General features: G+C 45.3%; 1 protein-coding gene across 1 annotated transcript in view; it reads left to right on the plus strand.

The window, feature by feature from the left end:
- LOC143172921 (lipoxygenase homology domain-containing protein 1-like) overlaps positions 1-12310 on the plus strand; it is a 148831-nt gene that overhangs the window by 133177 nt on the left and 3344 nt on the right. Inside the window, exons 37-38 of the mRNA XM_076362807.1 lie at positions 9513-9683; positions 10833-10971. Coding sequence (XP_076218922.1) covers positions 9513-9683; positions 10833-10971 — 310 coding nt within the window. The remainder of the gene's footprint in view (positions 1-9512; positions 9684-10832; positions 10972-12310) is intronic.

Genomic DNA, 12310 nt, shown 5'->3' on the forward strand with positions numbered 1-12310 from the left:
TCCCTAGTTTTTTTTTTTTTTCTTTTTTGGACTAAAGGGTTCTTTGCCAATGGTCTGTGGAAGACTCAGCCTCACACTGGCCTACCCCATCGCTCCTCACATGCTGAAGACTTGGAACATGGATGATGTTCTTTTCCTAATTTTCTTAATAATCATAATAATGATTATTAAGAATGACAGCATCAGCCTGTTTTGACTCACATTAGGTGCCTTTAGCACCTATGGGCTAGTTAAGGGAACTACTAACCATCACAAGGCTTCTTTTTCTTTCAGACATCACCTGCTCCCAGCAAGAAGTCAACCAACCTGTCCCTATTTCAGAATAAAAAACATTTAAATGGCTTGCCCAAAGTGGTTACCTTGCCATGAAGTCCAGCTGAGCATCCGTTTCCACCAGCAAAGTTTTGCTGCGGTGGCTTTGCTCCCAGTTGACATCCCGCTTTTGTTTATCCTTTCACTGAAATTTGACTGCAGTGGGGTGTTCAGAGTTGAAGAGGCAGTAACTGCAATGGCAAAGACTGTCAGAAGGTCTTTAAATTGCAAACACTGCGTTTGCCTCCTCTGGAAAAGCATGCCAGTTTTATGGTCCCACTTTAATGCTTTTAAATGACGTTTTCCCCACAAAAACTGCTGAGCGGCATCTCTGTATGAGATGTAAAGGAGGAATGAAGCCCCCATCTAATGCCTCTGACTTCAGTAAAATTGATTAGGGAGGAAGTCGGCATCTCATTCGAAAACAGGCAGTTGAGAGACTTCACAACTGTAATTTCAAGGAACTTGTTCCTGTTTTTTTAGATGTTTAGAGCTCACCAGCGAGAGTCTGGTAACAATGAATTGCTGTGAATGAAATTTAGTTTTAAGTTTTGCTCCATGTCTTTTTATCTTGCCCCTGTTTATTTTCAGATACTGATGTTCGACCTAATATATTTAGACTCCCTAAGCAAATTTAATCGTTTCCAGACTCCCCATCTCCTGATCTCAGATAGGCACTATGTATTTTCTCATATCTCAGTTCATTTACTTCTACATTTATGCAAGATCAGTATCTGTAGGTCTGTAGAAATGCTGGCTTTCTAAATATAGGCCTCAATTTTTTCTCTGATTTCAGGACTAAATCACCATTCTGGAAGAATGGCTTAAAGTTTCTCAGTATCTCAGTAATGGAATTATTTACCTAGAAAAAGCTTTTTTTCACTTTTTTTTTTTTTGTTGCCTTTTTCTCCTTGCAACAAGGAGATATGGGAAATCTGGATTTAGCTCCCTCATCTGCCTGAGTAAATTTGAACCCAGATGATAAGCTGTCTTTCTAAAGTCATTAATTTCAGATTCTTGATTATCTCAGTTGCCATCAGCCAAGGGGAGCCAGGAAGCGTCTAATTATGGATGAACCAGACTTCTCTGTGTTATTATAGGAGCAGAGACAGAAGTAAATAACAAGGTTATGCAGCCCAATTTCTTCTTTGCCTCAACAGGGCCCTTCTCCCAATTACACCAACTGCTATGACATTCTCTAATTGAGTTTTAAATAGCCTAACTGCCCCAGTGACTCCTTTTGGGTGACTCTTCCAGTGGAGAAAGTATCTTATTCCCCTTTCTTGATCTGGACCCAAGTCAAAAACATCAGTATACCCTTGTTTTTCCTTTTCTTTCTCTGAAGGAACTACCTTTCTAAGGAGCAGTATCTTGGATCAGATCTGAAATTGCCCAGGCCTTGAACTCGCAGCACACGGCTTTTCCAGAGATACGTTTCTACAATTCACGGACACGATTCCAAGCCTTTTGGGCACTGGTAGACCATAAATTATTAAAAGAAACCTAAAGATCTGCCTTTTTAGCCCTTTGTAAGGATTTGCTCAGCTATCAGACTTGAGAAGGGCTTTTCTAAGCCCTCTTCTCAGCGCTTGACTGTTGCCTCATAAACTCTGTTGATCCGTGGGGCAGATTTGTTGAGTAGTTTCTGCGTTAAATAAAAAGTGAGAGGAAGAGAATTAGCTGTGTAAAACTGCCCAAGGAGAGGAGGGTCCACCATCCCCCCTGTTTTGTTGATGGCTCAGTACAGAGGAAGACAACGTCAACGCCTGCATCTTTCTGGATGGATTGAAGTCAACACCTTAGACAAGGCACAAATGGGCATGCAAGCTGCAGACCTGTGTAGCATCCCAACAACCGTGCCTTGGCTGCTTAGTCCTTCAGATTGCCCATATCTGGCCTCAGCCCCTCGGGAGACCCCACCACTGACCTGCAGAGCCCTCCTCACATGCCATGCACCTTCCTCTCTCTTCAATGGTAGGTCTTCTCCTTACGCTCAACAGTCCTATCACAAAGATGTGCTACAGGCATTACAGAGCAAGCAGAAGACACTGCAAACATCTCAAAGTCCAGAGTTGACATAAAGTAGAAAAAAAAAAAGATGTAAGCAAATAAATCAACAGACTTGGAGAGAAGACGAAGACTTCAGTATTGACCTTGCTCGGTCATTCATTTCTTCCCAATCCCCTGTAACTGCAGAACCCTTCACTACAGAGTGGAAAGAGCCCAAAAGGCCAGATATAGCTGTAGAATTATCAATTCTGTAAAAGTTTCTCTTTTCTACAAGCCTCCTGACCTCCTCTTGGGGACAAGTTATCCTGCACCCTTGTTAAATGCTTTTGCATCAAGTATGCCTCAATAAAACACAAAATACGCTTCAATCACAAGAATATCATCTGAGAAACTGTTATATCTTCACTCTGAGATGTTAAGTGTTTTTGCACAGGAGTCGTTTATCTGTAAGATGGGGGGGAGGGGGTTGTCTGAGAGTAATTTATGGGTGGTTTTGACCTGAGTCAAATCCTGGACTGAACAAGTTGCATAGACAACAGAGAAGGGGGGGGAGGGGGGGGGGGCAGGGGACCTATTTTCTAAAACTGTCCCAAGTGTTAAACTTTTGCTTTGTCAAAGGTTGTGAGAGGTTTTGCATTGCCTGTCTGCTCTGATAAGAAATGTTGTGGTGTGAACTAACGTGATCCTAAAGGAGAGATACACAAAATTGATCTATTTTTATTCTGCCACTGGCTTGCTGAATGACCTTGCGTAAATCACATCCCTGTACCTCATTTTCAATTATGTAAATTAGGGATAAAAATTATTCCCCTTCTTAAAGTGTTTTGAGATGTACTGATGCAAAGCTCAATGCTATGATTTTAACACCTCACAATTAATGCTCCATTTCTAGTGATCTGATGCTGCTATCAAAACTCCCACCGCTTTCTGGGTGATGTCTCATGTGGTCAGGTTTAGGGATGGATGGTCATCTAACCAGGCAGGGGATAAATAATCATAGAATCATAGAATCATTAAGGTTGGAAAAGACCTCTAAGATCATCGAGTCCAACCGTCGACCAAACACCACCACCCACTAAACCATGTCCCTAAGCGCCTCATCTACATGTCTTTTAAATACTTCCAGGGATGGGGACTCCACCACTTCCCTGGGCAGCCTGGTCCAATGTTTCACCACTCTTTCAGTAAAGACATTTTTCCTCACGTCCAATCTAAACCTCCCCTGGCACAACTTGAGGCCATTTCCTCTCGTCCTATCGCTTGTTCCTTGGGAGAAGAGACCGACCCCCACCTCGCTACAACCTCCTTTCAGGGAGTTGTAGAGAGCGATGAGGTCTCCCCTCAGCCTCCTTTTCTGCAGGCTGAACAACCCCAGTTCCCTCAGCCGCTCCTCATCAGACTTGTTCTCCAGACCCCTCGCCAGCCTCGTTGCCCTTCTCTGGACACGCTCCAGCACCTCAACGTCCTTCTTGTAGTGAGGGGCCCAAAACTGAACACAGTATTCGAGGTGCGGCCTCACCAGGGCCGAGTACAGGGACACGATCACTTCCCTACTCCTGCTGGCCACACTATTTCTGATCCAGGCCAGGATGCCATTGGCCTTCTTGGCCGCCTGGGCACACTGCCGGCTCATGTTCAGCCGGCTGTCGACCAACACCCCCAGGTCCTTTTCCACCAGGCAGCTTTAATGTCAGAGGACACAAGGCTGATGAACTGTCTTTGCGATGGTCATTACTTTATGTTTCAGAAAATGTGAAAATTAAAAAAAAATGCAATTAGGGGGCTGAGCAGTGCTGGCTGATGGTTGTGAATGGCTGGGCAGCAGCAATTCTTCACTGGTCCCTGAGCAGTCCAGTCCTGAGCAGGATTTTTCGTTTACTCCTATGGGAACATAAACACCGGTAATGACAACTTTTATCCTCGATGGGGCATCAACCGTTTTCAAAACCAAACCAAAGAAATGCTGCTACAGATAGACAAGGGATAGAAAGGAAAATCAATTTAACACGGCTACAAAGAGTGGAGTCAGTTTAACTTCCATGGGCATGTGTGTATCCAAGCCTGGATGTGGTTCTGCCAGCACAGATTTGATCCCACCAGCTCTCGCTTTGCAAGGAATAGTTAATATTTACTAAAGCCAGGTCAGGGACCAGGTGCCTGGTCAGTGGTGAACCCACCAGACTCGGTTCATTCTCACGCTCTTTCTCCCATCCTCCCATGTTTCTGCATGTGTCAGAACAGCTTAATATTTTAGGGGTGAATATAGGCTGGGGCAAGTGGTGACTGTTCCCAAGAGGGGCAAAAGAAACTTGTGGTGCTGCAAGTTGGGGTTTTAGTTCAATGAAGCGGTAATGTCATTATCTGTGTTGCATCTACTGCTTCTAAAGTCAGACTCGATTGCGCTAATCACTGCAGAAAGGCATGGCAAGGAGCTTACAATCCAACCTGTCTGTCCAAGGTCAGGAAAGCACAGGCTTTTAGCATCGCCTGGGAAAAAGACAAGATGGTCCTGTGAAGACCTTGCAGACGTACACAGGAGGCCCTTGCCCAGCATCACCCAGCTGTCAGCTTAAGCCCTTTTGGAAAGGAGGATAAATGGGACAAATAACTGCTTTTTTGGATAAGGGCACTTGGGGAAGAGAATACATTTCCCTACATGACACTAAATTATACAACTGCCAGAGTCAAGCAAGCAAAGTGATTCTGTTTTCCCCAAAGCTCTTCTCCTCCTCTAATTACATTTGAAATGTTTTGCACGCTATTGAAAATGTCACTTCCAGCTGTGGACCATTAAGGAGCCTACGTGGCACAGCCATGGGTTTTATTAGGGCAGGTTTGCTGCTGGGGATTTCGATGGCAGCAAAACAGGCCTGGAGTGAAGTACCTTTTGTTGCAAACATTGAACACTTGTTATGGTGATAGGGGATCTTCCACAATGGCGCAGTGGTGGCCAAACTATTTTAAAGACCGAGACCTGCATAATCAAACAGGAACTGCTCAGATAAGTGCTATTTCTTCCCTTCTGCCCCAAAGCAGTAATGGAGACAAATGTAGTGGTGCTGGTTTGTACTGGGGTCACTGCAGAAAAGCCCGCGATGCTCTCCAAGGCATTCGTGCAGTCGATTTGTTCCTGAGCCCTTGTTCTCCTGGCACTGTTGGTCGAGGTGCCGAAGGGATACAAACAGATCTGCTCTGGCTCTTCTGCAAACACTGGAAATTGAGTGATGGAACAGCTGTGGCTTTCATGCTGAATCAAGATCCACCATCCAAAAGTATCCCGGCACCCAGGGAAAAGGCTGATGAGCCATCACTGCAGAGATCCTCCAGTTTCTCCTGCATGGCCAGGCTGTGCGAGCAGTGGCCAGGACCTAGGAAAGTCCTTCCACCCTGCTACATCCACACCACTTTCCTGGCTCTTCTTCCTCACTCCCTCACTGATGCCCACTCCATAAACCAGCTTGTGCTGAGGATTTGATGCCTCCAGGGTTACACCCATATGAGACGTAGTTCCCTTTCCTGTTGTTTCTCAGGTGCTGTGACGCCTCTGAGCCCACTGCTCTGCAAAAGCCGCACGGAAACAGAAGGTGGAAACAGGGTAATATCCTGAACCCAGGATTTCATGACCTGAAAAGTGGTTCTGCAAACATGGTTTCTTCTTCCACTGATGTGCCCCCTGGCACTCAGAGCCAGCTCAGTGGAGGGAAAGTCTCACATTTAGACTCTGTGCATAACGGGACTTTGTGGTTTTTTTCTATATCGATACAAAAAGAAATTAAATGTATCTTTTCCCAGTCTGAAACAAGAGAAAAACAATTATTTTTCTGGTAAAGCAGAATAATTTCTTCAACCCTGAATCAATCCTTCCATTTCCATATCAGCTTTTAAATGGGGTTTAATGCTGCGGCGGTGAAACGCTTGATGTGACACCGCTCCTGGCACCAGGAGACACGGACAGGGTGGGAAGATGTGCTGCTCTGGACATAAGCAGCACAGCATTCACCTGGAGTGAATTATTTCTCTTGAGAAATGATAAGCAATATAGGATACTTCTACAGCTTCCAGGTCTCCTAATCTAATTTAAGTTGCTAACCATCAGGAAGGAAAACAGGAAAAAGGAAAGACCAATTCTAGTGAGAGGGAAGAGAAGTTTTTTTTTCCTTAAAGCAGACAGAAAGATGCCTTGAGGCAGTAGCACCATTTTTCTAAGAGTGACCAGCCAGCTCCTTGATTCGAGGTACACTTGTACTGTAAGGGACACCCTGTTGGTATTTGCTTTTCAGTGTCGATCCCCTGACAGAGCCCAGAGCTTGCTCTTTAAATAGCCCAGAGCTGATAAATGGCACCTTTCGCAGGGAACACCAGGAAAAGCTGCACTTTGTGCTTTCTTTGCCCTCAACTCCAACATGTGCTGGAAAGTCAGCTCTGGCCCACCCACCCCTGTGATAAAAGAGCAGGTTTTTGTTGCAGCTCTCCTGGTGAGCAGCTGCTGGGACCAGGCTGGAGAAGAGGGAGGAGGGTATGTGCACCTCATTCAGCCTCTCTCCTGATACCACTACCTAGCACTGATCCTGCCCCAGTCGTGCTGTTCACTGCTGGCAACAGAACTAAGATCACCAATTTATTCTATCCTGGTCTGCAGTCGTTGATCTCTCTCGATGGAGAAGGATGGGATGTTTTCTTTCTTTCATCCGGCGCTGTTTTAACTAAAGTTTTGATGGAAGCGGAGCAGCCTCCTGAACATGCTGCAGAGACGTTCATTGAACTTAAATGGAAATGAGCCTGCCAAAAAGATTAACAGCTGACACTGCCAATGTGTTTAGAATAAATTTCCAAACAGCCCCAAAGAGCAAAGTTGTTCCAGTTAGAGCACGGTGGGAGCCCTGGGGAACTTGATAAGGTCTGCCCAGGAGGCAGTAAACTGGTGAGGATCTGTGAGGGTATCGCATGCCAGCTCACCCCCAAAACCCCTTCATACCCTTGTTCTGCTGCCGGAGCCTGGAGGAGGTCATGCACGTTTGGGTAGTGCATCCAACTCCCCTGCCTGGGTGCTGCACCCATGGTATTTGCACAGGTCTTGTCACTGGCACATGCTACTGTCCTCCCAGTGCCAGAGAGATGTGGACATCCTGGAGAGAGTCCAGTGAAGGGCCACAAAGATGATCAAGGAACTAGAGCGTCTGTTCTACGAGGAGTGGCTGAGAGAGCTGGGACTGTTCAGCCTGGAGAATATGAGGCTCAGGGAGATTTTATCAAGGTGTACAAATATCTGATGGGGGAGTAAAGAAGATGGAGCCAGACTCTTCTCAGCAGTGCCCGGTGACAGAGCAAGAGGCAAAGGGCACAAATTGAAATACAGGAAATTCCAATTTAAACATAAGAAAAAAGCTTTTTTTCTCTGCACAGGTAATTAAACACTGGCACAGGTTGCCCAGAGAGGTTGTGGAGTCTCCATCCTTGGAGATATACAAAACCTGACCGGACACAGCCCTGAGCAACCTGTTTTAGTTGATCCCCTCTAAGCAGGGGGTTGGACTAAACGTTCTCCAGAAGTCCCTTCAAGCCACAATGATTCTGCGGTTCTGTGCCTCTAAATTTAAGGGGCAAGTGGTGTCTTTGGTTGAGGTCTGTGCTTTGTAGCGGGAGATTTCCTAGCTTGGAGAAGGTTCAGGAAGCCAAAGTACAAAACAGGAATGGCTGTGAGGCTGGTAGAGAACTGCCAACATGTGGTGTGGAGGGCTCGCAGTCAACAGGAGCAGGGAGACTTGTTGACATAACTCAAAAAGGTGCCATCATCTCCTTTTCAGGGCTAAAGAAGATTAATATTTGCAAACTAAGGAAGTAGGCACATGGCAGTGAGTTCTTGGAAGAGCAAGAGCTGTTTAGTGTCTCTGGGATGTAAATAATAATAAATAATAAGTCAGCAGAGATCTCTCATCATGAACATAATCTTTCTTTGTCTGACTAATAACAGGACTTGTAAGTAGAACTGTCAGAACCTCCTGTCCCCCCACCTAAGCTCAACAAGGGCTCCTTCTATTTCAACAAAGAAATCAGGAAAATGTTCCCAAATGCCCTTTTCTTAATTTTAAAGTTGCTTTTCCACTGAAAAAAAAAAAGGAAATAGAAAACTAAAAGGGAGCTATGAGTCCTCAGAGGCCCCAAAGCCAAAGTTAGGTGATTTGGTGGTCCCTGCTGGAACATCCATCACTTTAGTCTGTCATACGTTCATATCCAGTCACAACATTAGTGAATTCACCCTGGTTGCTTGGCAAGATCAGGATAGCATAAGTAATTTCCTTGCATGTTCTAGCTGGTAGGGTCAAAGGAGCAAGTTGTAATCTACCTTTTGACCTTCAAATCCAAACATGAAGGGTTTGGGGAGCCATAGAGAAAGACACTAAACCCTACAGCCTGTGGCCAACTAGCACTCCCAAGACGTGAAGGGACCCCCACAAACCATGCACACACTGCTGTGTCTTTTTTAATAACTATGGACGTGTGGTGGAAGGATGGGGGTTAGGTGCAACAGGAACTTGTATCTTTCTTTTGGCTTTCAGGCTTCATGTTTCCTTTAAAATGGAAGGAAGAATCAGCAGCGGTTTCTGTGACAGAAGCTGCTCCATTAACTTTTGCCCCCAAACCCTCTGATTTCCAGGAGATTTCTTGCTTCTGGCTCCGGCAAACAGTTCTGCAGGGCCCTGGTTTCCCTGGGACTTTGTAAGGGTTTGCTGTCCCTAAACCACAGTAGTGCTTCTTCCTGGGGCGATTCCTGTGTTGGTGTGTTGACAAGGGGCACACCGGCCCCGGTTCTCCCTGTTGACTGCTGCTGCTACTGGTATTGCAGAAGTCCTGTCTCGTGCAAAGTGCCGGGCAAGGACAAGAGATGGCCCCTTGCCCAGAAAGCTTGAAATCTAGCTTATCCAGGACCATGCTCCAACACCCTTATATCTGATCAAAAGCCAGTGACTCCCTCAAAAGCCTGACTCTAGAAGAGGGATCAGATTATGGTCTTGAGCTGGTCGTCATTGCTTTTGGTATCAGAACAATGTCATGTTCACTGGCGACATTATTTGAAGCAAATATAGATCATTTCTAGTACCAGCAGGGTACTCCTGAGGAGAGGTATCTCACCTCCTTACCCAAGCAATGTGAAAATATCCAAAAGTGTTTTTATTTTGTTGTTTTACTAGGAATCGCACCAGGTTGGCACTTGGAATATATTGACGTGAAGGACTCTGCCATGGACAAGACATTTCGCTTCCAGTGTGATCGCTGGCTGGCTAAAGGTGAAGACGATGGGCAGCTCATAAGGGAACTGGCTTGTGCCAATAATGACATCTTGGAACTGAAGGAACGGACCAGTAAGTTTAGAGTTGACTTGTGGCATTTGCTGAGGGACCTCAGGGGCCATAGGATCACATCTCCTGCAAGCTGCTCCACTGAGGGTTCCCATGCAATAGGCATTGGTATTTGCAGGCTTTGAGGGTTGAATTACTTAAGGTACTCCTTAGTTCAAAAGTGAAATGCTGTGATAAGAAAGAAACAAATCAGGATTTATAAGGAAGAAAAAGATCTTATTATGGGTTGAAACTTGAGGGGCCCATCTGCAGCGGTTCAATCCAGCAGTAAGCCATAAGGACACATGGTTATGGTCTCATTAGAAATAATGGGCTTGAGTCTTTGAGGTGGAAAATAAGTTTAATCCTGAAAGCTTTGTAAGTAACATTGCTCCAGCTTCCTTCTTAACATGTTCTGGGCTACTAGCTCAAGTATCCCAGCTGAACTTGACGGCTGAGCTTAACACCCCATAGCCCTGGGTCTGCTCTGGGTAATTCCACTGAGTCCAAGGTAATGATACTGGTGTCTAATGTGGTGAGCAAGCGAGCGAGCAAGAGTTTGCTCGCTGGGTGCACCCAGCCTGGCACTCGCACATCAACCACACTGATGATATGCAAAGTGCATCTCAAGAACTCCTGCACCACAGTGCTCTTCTTCAGGAGAGTCCTGGAGAGTTAATAATCACATTACTTCAGTGTGATTTCACTCTGCCCCGCAAAAAAATCAGCCTTTTGGTTGCCATTTTGGGTACTTACATGCCACCGTAGCATCTGAGCACATCCTATTGGGTACATGGATACCCTCACTGTCCCTGTTAGGAACGGTGGCACAAAAACTGTAAGATTTGGGCTGTGTTAAAAAGGGAGTGCTTAGCACAGCAGGGAGCTGGATACAGCTTGTTCAAGAACAGCTTCATCTACTCTTGCTAGCTGATCGAGCAGTACTTATATTTTTCATGTACTCTATCCCTGCATGAAATCCAAAGCACATAGAAGTCAAAAGTCCCACAGATCTCAGTATGGTTCCATCCTTATTTTGCAAATGCTTTCTTGTGTGCTGTGATAAATATTAGGAAGACAGTTTTTAAGTGAAGTGACAGCCAAATGAAGAGATCTTTCTGGCCATCTGCTCTTCCTTTTCTGTTTAACGTGTGTGTTAATTATGCTTTAAAGCCTATGAGATTGCCACAGTAACAAGTGACAGAGAGGATGCAGAAACAAAGGAAAACATCTGGATCATCTTAGAAGGAAAACTGGGCCGCTCGAAAGAATTCCTTATGGAAAACTCCTCCAGGAAAAGGAGATTTGAAAGGTAGTGGGACTGGATGGTGGGCTAGAGGAACTCTTCATCAGCTGTGTGTCTTCCATAAATGCCACCTCTTCTCCAGGATGGTCTCCGGAGTTGCATTTGTGCCATGTTGTTTCTCATCCCCCTTCCAAAAAGCCTAATGGCTTCTCACCTGGAGTAAAAGGAAGGTGTAAAATTAGTTTCTGATGGGCAGACACAGAGCAGGTTTAAAAACAGTAAGAAAAAGGCATTTGGTAAAAGGAAACGTCAATGACGTGTGTGTGTGTGTGTGTGTGTGTGTGTGTGTGTGTGTGTGTGTCCTCTTGTATTAGTATGTACAAACGGGCTGCTGGCGAGCCCCCGGGGAGGCCCTGTATTTTTGAGCTGGGAGGAGCAGAAGGAAGCTGGAGGTGTTTTTAGTTCCTCTTACAGCATCTCACTGGCAGTGGGAATCAGAGAGAAAATAAAAATAGTTGGAGGCTAAATGTTGTCAGAGCTGCTCAGATTTGACTTTCCAGATGAATCTGGGGGGTAAGGCTGAAAGATCACTGTCGCGTGAGGAAAGCCGAATATCAGCCTCGTGTGCAGACGAGCTGGAGGACCATCTATGTAACGTGGGGCAGATTCCTTTTCCCATGTGGGACCAAAGTGGTGCAGATGTGAGATGGGTTTTCTACTTTGTTTAAGGACACAGCACACCCTTAGGAGATGGGAACCTCTTCAAAGCCACGGACTCTGCTGATGTTTGGTTGCTTTGCAGGGAGGAAAGGTTTCTCTTGTGGCTCTGTAACGGAAGGTGAAATTACAGCTGGTGTGGACTCTAGTATGAATGGCTGAAATTTCATATGAAACATGAAAGATCAGGAGGAGCTTCCTTCTGACCTTCAGCTGATGGTGTCTACAGTGGAGTTAAAGACACCACTCTCCAAAGCATTAGTCACAGTCCATCCTTGGGGGCAGGTTTGAATAAGGACCAGTCCAAGGAGATAAACCTAACAGATACGCAGGGGACATGACAGGGAGCCAGCCAAGGGTTTGACAGAGACCTATTGTTTCTCTAAACTGTTTTCAAGCTGAGCTCCAGGAAGGGTGGCTGAACTAGCAAATTTAAAACAGCTATGGTGGGTAGATGTGTAACAGATACAGTATCTGTCAAGAATGAATGAATAAGTGCCGGAGGGGAAATTAGTAATTCTTTAGCTTCATCTGTAATGAGGCAAATTGATTTTGTATGTGGAACAGCTCAAGTTTATCCTGGAAAGTCCTAGTGGCAACAATTTAAAGTGTCACCCCTAATCAGAGAAAATACTAAATTTAAATATGGAAATTATACTTTGTGTTGAATGATTGTAGGTTAAATCAA

This window comes from Aptenodytes patagonicus, chromosome Z (genome assembly GCF_965638725.1).
Source record: "Aptenodytes patagonicus chromosome Z, bAptPat1.pri.cur, whole genome shotgun sequence".
Classification (NCBI taxonomy): Eukaryota; Metazoa; Chordata; class Aves; order Sphenisciformes; family Spheniscidae; genus Aptenodytes; species Aptenodytes patagonicus.